The sequence below is a fragment of the Cavia porcellus genome, unplaced genomic scaffold (assembly GCF_034190915.1).
Source record: "Cavia porcellus strain 051 isolate PalLab524CR breed Dunkin Hartley unplaced genomic scaffold, mCavPor4.1 scaffold_13, whole genome shotgun sequence".
NCBI lineage: Eukaryota > Metazoa > Chordata > Mammalia > Rodentia > Caviidae > Cavia > Cavia porcellus.
Genome location: NW_026947496.1, coordinates 38,839,364 through 38,857,086, shown reverse-complemented (window position 1 = coordinate 38,857,086; position 17,723 = coordinate 38,839,364). Strand labels below are relative to the sequence as shown.

At 41.6% G+C, this 17,723-nt stretch overlaps 1 protein-coding gene across 4 annotated transcripts in view; it reads left to right on the top strand.

Moving 5' to 3' along the window:
* Dip2c (disco interacting protein 2 homolog C) overlaps nt 1–17,723 on the top strand; it is a 419,016-nt gene that overhangs the window by 380,466 nt on the left and 20,827 nt on the right. For 2 of the 4 annotated variants that reach the window (XM_063260126.1, XM_063260124.1), the window contains 2 exons: nt 8,942–8,971; nt 10,292–10,353. In XM_063260126.1, coding sequence (XP_063116196.1) covers nt 8,942–8,971; nt 10,292–10,353 — 92 coding nt within the window. The remainder of the gene's footprint in view (nt 1–8,941; nt 8,972–10,291; nt 10,354–17,723) is intronic. The other 2 variants (XM_063260125.1, XM_063260127.1) reach the window with 1 other exon arrangement.

Sequence of the window (17,723 nt, the reverse complement as noted above, 5' to 3'; positions counted from 1 at the left end):
TTCACTGGCTTTGACCCCTACCAAATTAAATAACCGATTTTAGATACCACTAGCCCAAGTCCCCTGTTACCTGCAGGAACTCCTTATTACATTTTCTAAATTAGTCAAGATGCTGCATACCAATCACAGAAACAATTTTGATTTTAGCCCAAAATAAGTTTACTAAATAAGAGATACTGTTCCAACCCTAATGTGGTCAATACAAAAAAATAGAATTTTTAAGATCTATCAGGTAGTGAAGGTACCAGCACAAATAAACAAATTAAATTCACCTTGGGGAAAAAAAGAGACCTGTATTTGGTCTCATATTTGGTGAATGGGAATGCCAAGGAGTGCAATCTCAGAGTCAGCCTGCTTCCCTCCACCAAGCTCCTGCCGTGGCCTTTAGCTACTCCAAAGGTAACATGCCAAAGGCTAGAAGTGCAGGACAGGATACCTAGTCAAACCCATCTGAACATGTCTAGGACTCCAGCAAATGGGTACAGCTGCCCTTTTTGATTTTAGGAAGTGGCCTTAAAATGGAAAACCTGTCCTCTGAAGTGGTTTAGACTTTTGGTGAATGATGGTAATAGATTCTGAAGCCGAAAAATAGGAAATCTTAGTGCCACTCCCTACTAGACAGCCCCAGTCACCACTGGCGTCCTGAAGATGAAGTAAAGAATTGGTTCTCTGAGCCACTTGGCCTTCACCAAGCGCAACACCACTGTCTTGTGTGGGCTGATGGGAAGGTGTTAGAATAGAGGAAGCTGGGTGTAAGTTTGGAGAGAAGAGAATATCACCCATCCCCTTAAAAGCCAGCAGTCAAGCTGTGAGACAGAATAGGCTCTAGTCCAGAAAGATAGGCAGAGTCTTAGCAGTACACAGATCCAAAGTCTTGATCCTGTTAATAGATTCTTAAGGCCAGTGTGGAATTGAGTCTGGATTTGGGCAGACCAAATTTGGCCAGCACAGATTTACTTTAGTCTCCACACTGGTGACTGGCAGAAGCATAAATATGCCTTTTTTCTGAAGTTTGGTTTTATTTAGTCTCTGTTCTTTTAAATAGAATGTTCAGTATACAATCAAAAATTGGAAGACTTGCAAAGAAGCTAGAAAATATTACACATTGTTGCAAGAGGAGATGCTCAGTAGAATGGGTCTGTTGTAATTATCAGAATCTTTAAAACAGCTAGGTCAGATCTGTTTTGGACTCTAGTTGAAAAAGTATACAGCATGTGTGAAGATATGGGAGGATGTTACAGAAAGACAGAAACTTTCAAGAACCAAATAGAAATACTAGGAGTGAAAACTGCAGTGTTAGAAATATATCCTCTACAGTTTAACAGGAGACTGGCTATGCAGAGGAAAGTGTCATTACGTGAAGTTGTAGATACATCAATAGTAATTTTCCAGACTGAAACACAAGGAGGCAAAAAGTAAAAATAAAACTGTAGAGTGATCTGTGAAATGGCATCAAGTGGTCTGACTTAGAGGATCCCAAAGAAGGCAGTAAGAGAAAAGAGAACAGAAGAACTGTTCGGAGACATAATGGCCCAGAGCAATGAGGGTTGTCAACTCCCAGATTCTAAAATGTGAACTCTAAGCGGAGTAAATAAAGAGAAAACCTTCCCTAAAGCACAGTGCTGTCAAAATGCTGAGATCCGCCAATAAAGAGGGAGTCTTAAAGTGATGCAGAGATTTAAAAAAATTACAAAAACAAGAGATAATAAAAATGACACCAGTTTCACATCACAAGTGAAAACAGTGGAATGGTTTAGTCAAGATGCTAAAAAGACTTTGCCTCCTAACAAATCAGTAATATCACCTTAATAATCTGATCACCTTTCAGAAGCTCTACTTTTTGAGTACACGAGGCTTTTGGAAGACATCTAGATACACACCATAACAGTCCATCCCTGACCCCTAAAAGATTTGCGCACATCTCTTCATGCAAAATTTATTTAGTCCATCTCTAGTCCATCTCTAAACGTTAACAGTTCTGGCATTGCTGAGAAGTCCAAAGTCTCCTCTGAGACGTTAGGCAAACTCTTAGCTGTTAGTCCCTGAAAACTGAAAAAGTTAGATACTGCCAACATGCCGTGGCATGGGGTAAACATTTCCATTCCAAAAGGGAGAAGGAAATAGAAAGGAATGGGAGCAAAACAAACCAAAACGCAGCACGGCAGACACCAAATTTTGTAGCTGCATCTTTAGCACCCTGCTGCTGTGAGATGTGAGCCCCACGTGGCTCAGGTGGTCCTGCCATGCACCATTCATTGCTGGTTGTCGTCCTCCTGCTTCTCTCCTGAGTGGCTTCACGCATTGCCTGCACTTTCTACAGATGTTTCATATTCTTGGCTTCTCCACCTTCTAGGGTCTCCACTCCGCTTTTGACTTCATTCTCACAGCTTTACACACTGCTGTCTCGAGTAAGCTGCCTAGTCTTCCGGGCCTTCTTCTGAAAGTGGGGTAGAAATTTCCCTCACGCTACAGTTCTTGTATTCTTGGCACCAGCTTGATGATGCCAACGTCTGTTACTAGCTCACATAGTAACCAGTCTCCTCCCATCGTGGCTTTGGAGACCTCTGAGTATCTGAATGGCTGAACTCTGGGAAACATTTCCTTCTTCAGCCCAGAAAGAACAGAGTGCCCTGGGATTTTCTTCTCAAAGCAAAGTCTTTAACTTTTGCTGGTAGAAGGTCAGGGTCTTGGCTGTTTCTGGAGATGCCCTCAAATGCATCCTTCCAATGTCCTAATCTAAAAGGCTTGCCTTTCTAATCTTTTCAGTGACCTTGTTCTGGAAGACACCATCTTTGTAGCTCCTTTGCCTTTGGGAAAAATAGAAACTTTTGGGTCCCATTTCTCACTAAAAGCAATAAACAGTACTCATGCTACAGCCCAAACATTTGGGCTACTTTGAAATTTCCTCTGCCATATAAATTAGCCCTTATCTCAGTCTCCTGCAAAGTCTCAGAGCATGAGCAAAATATAGATACATTTTCTGCTCTAGGATAACACACATGATACACATAGCTACAGTCTCAGCTGCCAGTGGAGTTCTGGTTCCCATCTGAAACCTCCTGAGCTGATCGTTACAGTCAGCCTTTTTATTAGAACTTATAGTTTTCTGAGCTCTGATCAAAATTTCTCATCAAGCTTGGCTTTCAGCATTCTAGAGCTTCGCAGGCCAGAATCTCCAAACCTTTGCTCCCAATAACAAGTTTCAAAAGCTTTTAAATCGTGTGGTCATGTAGTTATAGCACCAACCCCACTCCCAAGACCAAAATCTGTCTTGGGCACTTTCTCATTTCTTGACACAATACCCAATACTCACAGCTTAGAGGGGAGGTTTCTTTGGCTCTTGTTTTTAATATGTAGTTGACTAGCTCTAAGGCAAGCAAACATTGAAGGACTTGTCAGAGGAAAGCTGCCCCTATTGTAGCGGCCGGGAAGCAGAGAGAGAAGGAAACAATGAGAGAAAGAGATATGTTCTTCCAGGTCATGCCCCCAGTAACCCATCTTTTTTTACGAAATAAAGTCAGCTGTACTATTCCAATAATCCAGTCACCTTTCAGAAGCCCCTTCTGTGAATATATGAGACTGGGAGAGCACCTATCTATAAAGATAAAGATTTATTTTATATAAATCATTAGTGTCATACTCAGTGAAAAAATTGGGGAAGAAAACAAATGAACAAAACAGTTAAGTTAAAAGCAGAAATCTTAGAAGTAAAATCACTCAACTACATATTGTTTAACAGAAAAGCATATTCTGATAGATTGAAAGTCAGTGGCAAGTCCCTATAAGAAAACTGGTGTGGATGTATAATAGCAGACCTCCCAGACCTAAAGCATTATAAAAGAAGATGATGATATGTTATGATATAAATTCATCAGTAAAGAAAAGAATTTCTAAGCATATGTGAACCTCAAAGCTGAGCTCCAATATACATGAAGCAAAATTGACAGAAATGAAAGGAGAGACAAGTTCAGACATGGTTAGAGATTTTAGCACCTCTCAATTATCAATTCAAAAAATGTTTCAGGAGAAATCAATAAACATAAAAGAGTTGAACATTTAAGTTGATCTAATTGGCGTTTAAAGAATGCCATATCCTATTTTTCTCTTCTATTTTACCCTTTATATGTGTATATTTTGTGTTTCTCACATAAGGGAAACCATGTGATATTTAAGCCTGTGAAGTAGAGAGAAGTTCAAATACTTCTCCAAATTGCCTACTCTGTTGTTTCAAAAAAATATTCTCATATGTTTGCTGATTTGCTACATTTATTCTTCTAGTTTATCTTAGTTTGTTGAAAAGACAGTTCTGTGTTAACATCCTTTTCTTGTAAAAGCCTTTTTAGTATATGTCTTATACCCCGAGTCAGTACTTTGCAGATAATGTTACATAGTATATTAACTCTTGTTATTTTCTTGGGAAATTTTATTTTTTCATAACATAAAAATCATAGTACCTAACTGTTGTGGGTTGAATTGTGTCTCCCCTTGTTCTCCAAATTAGTATATCGACACTTTAACCCCTGATGTGACTGTATTTGGAGATAGGACATATAAGGACGTAATAAAGGATCAATGAGATCGTAGCCATGAGACCCTAATTCAGTAGCATTGGTATCCTTATGAGAGAAAGAAAGGTCAAGGGTTGCTCCCTCTGTGTATACATGGAAGAAAGACCATGTGAGCACACAGAAAAGACAGCCACCTGCAGGTCCAGGTGGTGCCCTCTGCAGAACCTGGCCGTGCTGACACTGATGTCAGCCCACTTCTCTGCCTCCATAACTGTGAGACAATCAGTTTCTGTGGCTGGAGGTGCACAGCTTAAGGTGTTAGTCACAGAAGTGGGTAGTGCCCCTGGAGTATGATACCAACATCTACATAAAGGACATTTTCCCCAAATTTACATAGCATCTTCCCCCAAGAAAGACGGTGAAACAGTTTGAATAGACACTGAATGACTGCAGTCATGCAGAGTGTATTCTCTGTCCATAATGGAATTATGGAAATCAGTAACAGTTACTAGAAAATCCCTAACTGTTAATAAATTAAATAGTATGCTTCTAATAAGCCACAGATAAGAGAAATCACAGTAAAAATTAGAAAATAATTGAAACAGGTTGTGAGCATCCTTCCCTCCTTCCCTCCTGGTATTCTTGTCCCTTCCTGTTCTCTGCTGCGGTTCATCTACCCTGTGTGTACACAGTGCCTGTCTGAGTTCCGTCCAGGTATGCTTGCCTTTTAGTCTTCTTGTACCTTTCATCTTACTGGAGTGACCACCTTGATTCCTCTTCCCCAAGTTTGTGCTGCCCGAATTGATCTCAAGTCAGATCATCCTTCCCATAGTCTTGTCTGATTACCTGTTTACAAATCTCTTATGAATCTCGTATCTTTTTCATGTTTGTATCTCCAGTTTCTGCCACAAGATTTTGCTTGCACTGTTTCATAAATGTTTCCTTAAAGAATGAAGAAGCCAGTGGATTGCTGAGTGAGGGAGGTACTGTGTCAGGACTAGTAATGGGTCTTGCAGCTCAGTGTGCCAAGCAGAAGTGAGCACTTGGAAAATCTCATGTCTAAAAAGAAAGCCACCCTGTTCCATTCAGCGTGCTAGCGTGTGGCCACTTCCTCGTGCACTTTGCCTCATGCATGTTGAATGTCCACTCTGCCATTTGTTGTTGCCAACCTTGGAGGAGACAGGAAAGGAGACAGTCTTGTCCTTAGGTGCCTCTCAACTCACAGGAGAGGCAGTCATTAGCCAAGATTGTGCAGATGACATTGTCCAGCAATGGAAAATAGTCTGATGTGGCTGATGGGCACCTGGCCTCTTTGGGACTTAGGTAAGCAAATTCTGACTTGTGCTAAGTTCCCAAAACTGATTTAGAGGAGGCAAGAGCAAAGGGGAAGCGTGTTCTCATCCAGGAAGCTGTGAGGGTGAAGACCCTGCCCTGGAAGGGTTAGAAGAGACCAGCTTGGCTCCAAGAAAGAGTGCCACAGGATTGTCATAAAAGTTTCCCTGTACTATGCCCAAGATCGGTGGGGATTTGTTGTAGGGTTTGGCGCATGGACAGGTCATAGGTAAGCTGTTTGAAAAGGTCACATGGAGTACTCCATGGAAGTCCTCAGTTGTAGCATTTCCATAACTCTCACCACCACATGAGAATGGAGATACACTTTTGTAAATTGGAATACAGAGAAGTCACATTTTCTAGCTTTTTTCTTTTAATTTGACATTCATATAGAGACAGAATATGTGCTTTTTCTGGTCTCCTCAGACCTCTAGTACAGTAAGTAAGCACTCTTATCAGTCCTTTGGAATCGGTAATTTCACACATTTCTACTTAGTTTATGGCTGTTAAGCGTAGGTAGTCACTGAATCATAGAGTAGTAAATATCTCATTGTTAAAATAACTATTGCTTTGCATTTCTGTGCTGGTATTTAATCTGGTAGATGTGAATCTACCGGATTAATTTTAATTAATTTAGTATGGTAGATGTGAATCTACTTATCTCCTGCTGACATTTAAATGTAATTTATTTAGGAGATCAAAATACAGTGTGTAGCTCACTGATACAGCACTTACCTAGTACAGTATTTTTATATAAATGAATTATAGTATTCATAACCTTTTTATTATACAATTGATTTTTAAATCGATTTTTCCAATTAAAGTAATTTGAATTTTCAAAACTGCTTTATCTTTGTTTCTAAACAGAAATTTTGTTTTCCCACTGTATCTTTTTGCAAATATCTGATGACCTTTAAATGTGTTGGGCCATTTGTATGTATTAGGACCTCCTTATTTAAGGGAATGCAAACTTACAGTTTTCAGCAGTGTAAGGATGTTTTTAAATTTACATTCCCTAATATGAATCTTGAACACTGTTAACCATAGAATTTTTTGAAATTGGGAAGCATCTGTATATTAACTCTTGCTGTGTGGCCTCTTCTTTTTTAACATGAAACCTATAGGGCCCCAGTCACAGTGTTGTCTCTACATGTATTTAGGATAGAAAATGAAGCCCCAGTGACACAGATTTTGAACTATTCCTTGTGTTTACAGACTATCTCGAGAAATTATAACAAAGCTTGTAAATTAGGATAATGTAGAGAGGGCATTGTCTTATTTTTCCCAATTAATATTTAGATTTCAAGTGAGTGTAAAGGAAATTATTTACAGCATTGCATTTGGCTCAAATGTATCCAGTGAGAGTCCAGTGAGCCCTCAAGATGTGCACACCATTATCAACTTAATTATTTTTCTCTTCATGCCCTATTTAAAAAATGCTGAGAGATAGCAGTAACTATAATTATCACAATGAAATGAATGACAGAACAGAATCTTAAAAAATATTTTTTTAAATCCTAAACTATTGCTTGTTTTTAAAGACTTGGCTCTATTTTGAGCAGTGGTAATTATTCAGTCTGGTTTTATTAACAAATAGTACCCCCAAAGAAAAGACAGCTATTTAACTTTTTATTGCTGCTGCCTCTGGTATCTACCTACTGACAGTCCTCCTAGAGAGTGTGGGATGGTGGAAGGCCAGACACAATGAACCATTGTGCATCAATCCAGAAGTCAGTGAAACACCTCCTTTCTCTACTTTTTTGGGAATACTTGAAAAAGATACCTGGGTTAGCCACCACCTTGTAGACTTGGGGAAAATTCCACAAGGACTTTGGGACACTTACAACCTAAAGGAAGAAAGTTCATTTTGGGTCACAGTTTTAGAGGATTTGGTCCAGGGTGACCTGGCTCAAAGGCAGAAATGACATGATAGAAGCACCTGACAGAGGACAGCAGCTCACCAATGGCAGCCAGAAGCAGAGTGCAAAGAGAGCAACAACAATCAAGAATGCACCCAGGTTACGCCATCAGTGACCTCCGTCTTCCAACCAGGCCACGCCACCTAACAACACATTCAGCTACGAGCTCATCAGTAGATTAACCCGCCGCTGTTAGTGCACCCTTGACTTAGTCGCCTCCCAGAAGCCCTGCCTCTGAACACAGACTTCTAGGGGATATTTTAGATCTAAACCATAACAGTTAGTAAGTGGCCTGGATACAAACCCAAGGAGTTTCTAAAGTTTCCCTGTGATGCTGATGTGGCTATTTAATATGAGGAGGCAACATGAGGAGAATGTGGAAGTGGTATGTCACCGTTCAGGGTTCAGAAGCTGTGCTGGTTATTGGCACAGGATGCTCACCGGGTAGAAATTCCTCATACGGGTACTGGGCTAAACCCTGTAGGAGTTTGAGATTTGGTTCCTTTGGGCTTGAAATGTATTTCTGGCTCTTTTTTTTTTTTTTTTTTTTTTTATTGGTACCAGGGATTGAACTCACAACCACGCACTTGCAAGGCAGGCACTTATGCCACTGAGCTAAATCCCCAGACCCTCTCTTTTCTTTTTAACCTAATCTTGAAGATGAGTTGAGCTAAGTATGTAAAAGCTTCCATTTTTAGCTTCCTTATCATAATAGAAAATTTTAAATTATTTCAATGAAGGGACAGCCAATAGATGTAGTCAAATAAATTTATACTCCACCTCCCTCAGAAAGGAACTCAAAAACATGCAATCAAACTTTGCCATAATACCATCCACCTCATTATGAAAAAATTACTCAGATCTGCGTGTCCATGGTTAGTCATCTATTATTCTCTCTTTTGTTGCTCTGTGGAGATGTTGACATCTTTTAAAAATTTTTGTTTAGCCTTTAATGTACAGTGATTAATTTTAACAGTTTCCATATTTGACATTGTTTGTGATCTTCTTTTTACTTTGTTCCCTGCTTTCTGCATTCTCCTTCCTGCCCTCCCTCTTCATCCCATCTTTAATTGTTGAATTGTTCTGTTTGTGTGTCCACGTCTGTGTGTGTCGTTTATGTTGTGTTTCTGTGGGCCTGGTGTTCTCTCCTTTCTGTTTGTTCCCACCCTCCTGCTGCTGTAGCCCCACAGGCTGTGGACACTGGCCGAGCAGGTAGGGGACTTTTCGTCACACCAGTGCCTACCTCCCTACTTGCCTCCTGCCTTGCCAGCTTCCAGCTGTGGGACAGAGTGGAGGCTGAGTGCAGAGATGGACTTAGGGTCTGTTGGCCCCGTGGTCAGGGGTGCTGACTGCCAGGGTGATGTCACTGCTCAGATCTCTTCCAGTGTTCACATGTATACAGATACTGTATTTCCATTATGGATGACCAGTACTTTACTTGCCCATTTTTAATACATCTTCATTTTCCATCATTTTCCACTTTTAGTGTTTTCTGATTTGCTTGTCTTTTCATTGACCGTACGTTTTTCAATTGCTTATGTGTTTTGCATTATTCAGAACATCAAGCCAGTTCTTCACTCAATGCTAGTCTGTAACACAGCCTCACTGAATAATCCTAAATTAGAACTTTCTTTTACCTTAGGCTGATTTGCATGTGCTTTTATTTTTCCCTGTCTTGGTGTTGAGAGATCAGTGGCCACAGTATTGAGAAGTAGACCATGATTTAATCCAGTGGTCTTTGTTTTTCTCTTTTATATTTAAATGTAATTTTAACACCAAATTGAGACATTATCTGAAAGATTTTAGTGTAGTTCCTCAAGTTCTGAGGAGCTCCCCCTTTTTGGCAAATTTGTTGAGTTCCATCTTTTCCAAGCAAGAAGTGCATGTGAAAGGGGGTTTGTCATGTAGACCTTAGAATATTGCTCACATATGTGAAGAGATTGCTGGTCAGAAGTCACCTACCATACCTGTTAAAGGGATTTGTTATGCCAGCATAAGATTTCCAACTACCTCAGACCTCAGGGTTCTGCCCAGCTGACCTGGCTAAACATACAGCCTTCATGACTCATATAATGTCTTGAGACTGGAGAAATAAGGCATAAGAAGAACTAAAAGGAAAAAGATAATTCTGTCTTCCTGCTCGATCTGTCAGTTCAAGTCACATGTCTGCTTCAGTGTCCCAAACTCTAAAAATACATCTTTCTGGATGCATGTTGTAAAAATCTCTGAGCAAATGATATTTCACACCCTCAACACCCAGCTTTTGCAGCCAACCCTTTCTTTGGTGGATTCAGTCACCTTTTACTTGAGAAAGCATTGCTTTCATATATATGATAGATAGTCAAACTGCATGAAAGTCCAAGGTAGTCTGAATAATGTGCTCCTTGGGGAATTTAAGTTATCAAAATAAAATTTAACAGGCAACCCCCATGACAGTTTAAGATTTTGCTAAAGAAATGCTTCCCAGCTAGTGCAGAACCCAGTTTCCTTTCACACAATCTTGAGTTAACCATGCTGTGTCCTTGCTTGCAGGGAACCTCGGGACCTGACCCCACCACTGTCTACGTTGACATGAGGGCCCTGAGACATGACAGGTACAGTATGCTGGTGGGTTTTTCCTTTCCTTTTCTTTTTCTTGTTGGTGGCCCATGTACAGGTACCTATCTAGAAGGAGAAGAAGCAGAAATGTTTACCTGCTTGAAGTATAACTATCCAGTGGATAAAGTTGGTAGAATTAGTCAAGTTGGCTCAAGCTTTGCAGATGAAAACTTTGCTGCACGACAACTGTGACATGGCCAAGTTGCTTGATCAGTAAAACTAAGCAGAAGGGGGCACTTGGTCCTTTTCTTTGGCCATTTTAGTCAAGTGCAATTTTGCACCTCATGTGGCATTATTCTGCTCACATTTCTTTGCATGAACTGAAATTTTTTGCAAAGGAGTTTCCATGAAAAGTTAAAATGGAAGTAAAGTTATTATATCTGTGCAATTTCTTAAGCAGTTTCTGAGCAAGACTAAAAAGTAGTGTTATTGGTATCTGTAAGGATACCTTAGGAAAAGAGATTAAGGGTGTGGGGGACTACATGAGAAAACCTTCACAGAGACGATTTCGGCAGGATGACCTGTCAAACGCTCAGGGGAAAGGTACTACTGTTTTCACTGCAGATGCTCCTTGTGGAAATGGGTCAGATTCTGTTGGACAGTTTTGGAATTGCCTGGGTGCAGCTACTTCCATAAAGTGCAGGTCTTGGCATGTGGCATCCTCTTTGCAAAGTTTGCCAGCATGTCTGTAGCAAACATGTTGCCATATGGCCAGTATTGCACTTTTTACGCTGCCTTTTCACATTCACTTGCCTACCAGCACTGTCATTGTGCTGCAGTAAAACACAGGGATAAATAGAACAAGAGTGGTTGAGTGGGTGTTGCGGGGACCCCCCTCCCTCGCCACATGTGGCAGCAGGCATGTGCTTTTCAGGGAGAAGAGCTGCTGGCTTCTGTGTGCGGGACAGTGTTGGGCCAAGCTGTGCCCATAAAAAGGGGTCCAGAATCTGCTGGCCCTGAAGGCCTTGTGCTGTCCACTCAGGCAGACGGTCATCACTTCAGCCTTCTCAGCTCAGGTCAACCTTCTCAGCAAAGGTTCTCCATAAGAGATTTGTGCCCCTAGCAGACACCTGGTCGGGCTAGTGCTAAACATTCTGTAGTGCACAGGAAAGACATCAGTAGGCCAAGACTAAGAAGCCAAATGCACACATCCCCATGTCACATGTGCAGTTGCCTTCCTGGCCTAATCGCCCTGTTAGACCTGCTTGATGAAAATACCTACCTGTTCTGCAGTTATGGAATTACAGAAGATGGAGAGCCCATGTGGTGCAAGCCCCTCACTAGGGCGCACTGGCACTGAGAATGAAAAAAATGTAAACAACTGCACTCTGCACGCCCACCCTGCTCCCCAAGGTTGCCAGCCATAGTGTAGCAAAAGTCAGGCCAGAACATTTTCAAACTTCAGAAACTTGAAGTTAAACATTTGTACCAGCAGTGTATCATTTCCCAAATAAGGAGTGGATATAAAGAAACTACTTTACACTCCATAAAAATTATTTGACAATGATTTTATGAGTGTCTTCCTCAAGGAGTGAGCAATACAATAGTCCAGCACAGAATACTTGTTTCAGTAACATGTGCTTAAAATGTATAAAAAGTAAGTACTATAAACCTACTCAGTTTTGGACCATAAATCTCTGCCTGTGTTAGGAGTACCTTGGAAATCAGAGAAGGCTAAAAGTTGGGATATAAAGGCTTTTCTTTCTTAGGGCGGAACATCTTAGGAACTACCTTTATCCATTTTTTTTAAACCTGCCATTTATCTTCAGTGTGGCAAACCTGCCTTGCTGAGAAAGACTATGATTTAGGAAAAGTAAAATAAGAGCCAGTACAGTGAATGGTGATGAAGTAATAGAAGTTCATTATCAAATCAATACTATTTTGCAAGAAAGATCAGGGAGCCTTAGTCTTCCGATCAGCCTCTTCCATGATGGACTAATTCTTTGACCTTGGCCAAGTCAATAATCCTTCTAAGTGATGTTTTTTATTAACTTATAAAATAATCTATCATAATGATTTTCCCTGACCAGGCTGCTTGCTTGTTACTTTAAAAATGTTTGAAATAGCAGTAACAGTGCTTTGTGAACTGAACACTGCTGTGTGAAACATTGTGAAACACAGTGGTGGGTAACAGGACTGTGATGGTTAACAGTGCTATTAGCCCCTGCTGTGGGCTGCCATAGCCTGCGCCTGTGCTGGACACCACATGCACACACACATGCACCGTGTGGGACAGTGTTCTTGTTTATTTTTGGCCTGGGGTTCCCGAAACGCGTGTTTCCAGTCCTCCTGTTGGGCACTGAAAGGAGCTTATCAGACAGCAGGGTGTCCTCATGAGAACTGCACCTGATTCCTCATCAGTGTTTGACTTCCAATAAACCGAAACTGAGCCCTGCTCTGGACTGTCACCTGATGACCTTTCCCTCCATTTTCTGGGAGCTACACCTGCTCTCCTGGCCTCCTGGGACGCCTGGGCTGAGAAGTGCTGTTTCTTCCTGCAGCAGTTTCTGAGCAAGACTCTGTCTCTCTCTGCCTCTTTGATTGTCTCTTCAGGGTGTCCTACAATTACAGAATTCTCATTTGATCTTTCGGACCAGGTCTGTCACCCGTGTTGCTACCACAAGGCTGCTGTTGTCCTGCCCACCTCATGAGAGTCCTCGCCCTCCTCCTCCTTACTCCCAGGGCAGAAAATCTTAGCACTTCCTCCATCTGCCTGTCCTGTGTCAGGGTCAGCCTCTAATAGCTCACCTGTGGAGAGCATTGTCCCCGACTTCCCTCCTGTCCTGTTGACATTCTCTTGCCTTCAGCCTTGAGCTCAGACAAGTCTCCTCCTCTGTGAAAACTCCCTCCGTATTGCCAGGGGAAGTGTTATCCAGCTTTTAAATCCCTAGCACCACTTTTTACCTTTTGCAGCACATGTGAAATGGGCATCATTTGTAACTACTGTGACATAGAGGCTCTTGAATCAGAGAAGTCACTTTTTAATGGGTCCAAATTTTGCCTCTGCCTCAGGTCCTGGTATTCAAGGTATTCGGCTCTGATGTCTCAGTTTCTCTGTGCTTAGAAAGTCTAATCAGTTACCTGTGAGGACCAGGGGAAAACACTGGCAAGTGCTGTGCTTGGGTAGAAAACTGCGGAGGGCTCTGGGCATCTGGTCAGTGGTGTCTAGGTAGTGAGGTGACGTTCTTTCCTTCCCCTACCCCACAGCACCCAGGGGTGGCCAGGGGAGCATGTGCAGCTCCAAGAACTTGGAGGGAAAGATGATAGGGTAATGTTTCAGAAAGGAAAAGACAGCAGCTGGTCCAAGGCCAGCCGCTGGAAGGCAGTGAAACAGGAGGGCCACTGAAATCATTCACTGTTTCTTGTGACTACAAAAATGGGGTTGTAGTGCTCTTACTTCAGCTACACTAGAGTGCTGTCATAGCATCAGTCACTTCTCCTGTTTCTTCAATGGCACATTCAAGGGAAGGCTAACTTGTCAACACATGTGCAGTGTGCTGGAGACAGGAGAGTGTGTGTGCCATGCACATAGGCCTGAGAGAGGCAGACCACAGGGAGATCCACCAAGGGTTCCAGAACTGTTTCTGCTTGGTTTTATGCCTATCTTTCCTACACACTTTATTCTTGGAAGCATGGTGTTGAAAATTTGTGAGTTTTGTTTGTAGCAGGTTGCCATGGATCACATTTGTGCATCATGTAATAAAGATACATATTCTGTTTCTAAAATACCATAGATTTAGTTCCCATATGTACAGGGTGGGGAGAGTGATAAAATTTTGTTTTGAGGCTATTTGAAAGTGACTGCTTTTCAACTGTTCTTTGTTTCATTCATTTAAAGGTAATTCACTCAGTTACTTTCACTCTGATCATTGTACATCACTTGAATTTTTCAGACTTTAGATAGAAAAGTAAAAAAATTTTTCATGTATCTAAAGAAATAATTTCAGGAATTTTTCATATCTTCTGAACAATATATTAATGTGACGGCCTAGAATGAAATTTGTTTAGCTTTCTCGGTGCTTGTAACCTGAAGTCATAATTAAAGGGTATTACTTGAAAAGTATGGATACTAAGTTAGTTTCTCACCAGTGGGTGGCTGAGTCCCCAGTTCCTGAGAGTAGGAGACCAAGAATAAAGACAGATGAATAGGCTTGTAATTTAATCAGTAGCAGGATGGGAGGAACTAGTAAAGAGATAAGAGAAAACTATTAATCCCCAGAGGCCTTCTGATTGGTCAGTTGCTGGTGCGTGTGGTGCAGAGGCATGGTGTGTATGCATGGTGTGTGTGTGTGTATGTGTGGTATGTGTGTTGCATATTGCATGTATGTTGGTGCATGCATTCAGGTGTATGCCTGTGGTTCATTTGTTGTGTATGGAACCTTATATGTGTGTTTGTGTATGCCTTTGGATGTGTGTGCTGTGTATGTATGAGAATGCATGTGTGTCAGGTATGCTATATGTGTTTTGTAAGTGCTGCATATGTGTATAACAATTTGTGTACAGAGGTGTTGTATGTATTGCAAATGTATGAGGAGATGAATGTGTCATGTGTCTGATTCAATTATGCATGCGTGTATAGAGTGTTGCAAGTACACGAGAATCTTAAAGGGAGTATGCACAAATATGCCTTGCAAGCATATTGAGCATTGTCCATATTTTGCACACATGCAAGTGCACTATCTCTATGTGCATACACATGCAAGTGTGAATGCATGTTAGTGTGTCATGTGTTCCAGTGCATGTGTTCATACATGAGAAGGATTCTTTGGGAGGATGCCAGAGTCTTCAGCTGGTCTTCCAGTGAGCTTGTCATGGCCTATGGTTGTAGTGCCCTGGGAATTGGACCTAAGTGGAGCTCACTCTTGTTTGCTCAACAGTTTTATTTCACATAATCTTCAGGTGGCTGTCCTGATAAGCATACAAGGATAGTCTCGCTGCTTCGTGTGTTGTAGTAGCCGCAGCCTGCTCCTCCAGTGCCCCAGAGTTGAGCCTTGGGCAGTCTCTGGAAGTGATGAATCTGAGAGGCGCCTTGAAGTTAGATTAGGCTCAAGACCTAACCTCGGGGCTCAGTTCTGCCACTTTCTGTGATCCTGCACACATTGCCTTCTTGTCTTTTATTTCCACTGTTAATTAAATGTTGACTCTGGTGCTAACACTTAGAATTACTGTTATGATGTATGATTCGGTACCTATTCATTGTGTAGGAAAATCACAGAGAAATTAGAGGCCTCAATGTATGCTATCTTGTGTAGTTGTACCATAAATCATCTCTAGGTCAGTTACAATACCTAATGCAATATAAGTACTGATGTAAATAGTTGTTATCACCTAAGGAATGATGAAGGAAAAGTCTGCGTTCAGTAAGATGTAATTTGGCTGTGAATTTCCAGTTTCTGTTTTATCTCCTTCTCCCAGGTGTGTAAAAAATGTTCCGGGGTGTTTGCTTCCAAGTCCCTCCATCTTCCCCCAGTGTCTGATAAAAATACATTCTTCCTGTTTTTCTGGCTGCTGCTCTTCAAACATGTCTTGGAGTGTACAGATGGAAAAGTCCCCTGTGGTGAGCTACACAGCCACCTGTGCTGAAGAGGTGTGGTCACTCCCAAGTCATGGCCGAGGTCTTGGAGAATCAGGAGGGTGCCAGGGGTTGGGCCTCCTGGCCTGCACCAGACGCTGTCCGAAGACAGGAGGCGCAGTCTGTGTAACATAATACTTTCCTTTCTCTCTCTTTCTTTTCTTTTCTTCCTTCCTTTTTTCCTCCCTCCTACCACCCTACCCCCCTTTCTTTCTTTCTTTTTTCTGTCTGCCTGTCTGTCTGTCTTCCCAGTACTGGGGATTGAACCCAGGGCCTTTTTATTCACTATATCCCCAGCTCATTTTATTTTTTGTTTTGAGACCAGATCTCACTAAGCCTCTAAGTTGCCTAGGCTGTGTTTAAACTTAATCCTTCTGCTTCAGCCTCCAGAGTGCTAGGATTGCATCATGTACAGCTATCTGCCTAAAACCTCAATATTCACTTTTTTTAAATTTCCACCCAGTATTTTTTACAGACTGTATACTCACTTAAACTCATTGGTATTTTTCAGTCTGTAGATCTCATTCTTTCTAGTTTCCTGTCATACTGTGACCAACTGTCATTTTGACCATATGCCCTTTAGGGCCTCAGTTTCTCTTAGGAACTGCAGAAGCAGATGTGATGTCCACACTTTCTGGAAGGCCTCTGTGGCTGCCCCCAGCCTTCTGCCTGCTCCTCAGGGTCTTTGTCCTCGGATTCTCCTTTCTTTCCTCCCACATGGCCCATTTTCTCCGTATCCATCTGCACCTAGACATGAGGTGATAAATCCATGATCTAAACACGAAGGATGGACAGAGTCTTCTTTGACACTCCCGTCCATGCTGTCTATCTTTCCACTGAAGGGAAAGCACCTTCCAAGGGTCATCTGTCCTTGCTCTTCCCCTCATTTTTCATAAGACTTGGAGCCCCATGTTCCCAGGTGTCTCTTGCAGACATCCTAAGTCTCCACCTTACTGGAATGATGTCCAGCTCTCAGTCCTGACTGGATGCTACTGAGTCCATACTCCTGCAGGAAACCTCTTCTTCTGTTTGGCTTTAGGAGCTACATGATGATAATTCTTTTGTTTAAATAATGAAAGATGTTTTAATGTCCTTTTTCTGGAGGAGTTGTTGACTGCCTGCCCAAAAGGATGAACTTTGCTTAGGACATGTGTGTGTCTTCTGTGTCCTTCCTTGGTTTGAGAGTAGGGCTAGATGTGTGACAGCAGTCACTGTGTTTTGGCTTCAACCCTCACTTGATTTTATTCATGGTCTGTGTGTTGAAGTTTGCATTACTTCATCTTGTTTCTTCCTGTCCTCTCATAGAACTGCAAGCCAAAACAAGCATCATCTTTTTATGTGGCATTGTTTCCATCTTGAGACTGAATGGTAATCCACTGTACAGAGATACTACCTTCTGTCTGTTCATCTGTCTGGGGACCCTGGGTTGCTTCCACCTTTGGACTGCTGTGAGTAGTGATCCTATGAACACGAGAGTGCAGATATTCAAATCACCGCCTTCAGTTCTTTTGTATATACCCAGAAGAACAATTGGTGGATCATGTGATTTTTCAGGTATAATTTTTAAGGAAGAGAAGTGGCTTAGAAAATTTCCTAATTAAGACAGATTTTAAAATGACTGCTAAGTGCAAAATCTGATGTAGGTTTAGTCTTATGCTCTTGTCTATAGGGGACATTATTATATTACTGAGATTAAGAATAGAGATTGGATTATATTTTAGAGTAAGGTTAAAATTACTGAAGCTGAGGACTGTTCTTTGATTATGTAAAGCCAGAAATGCCCCTGTTCTTAGG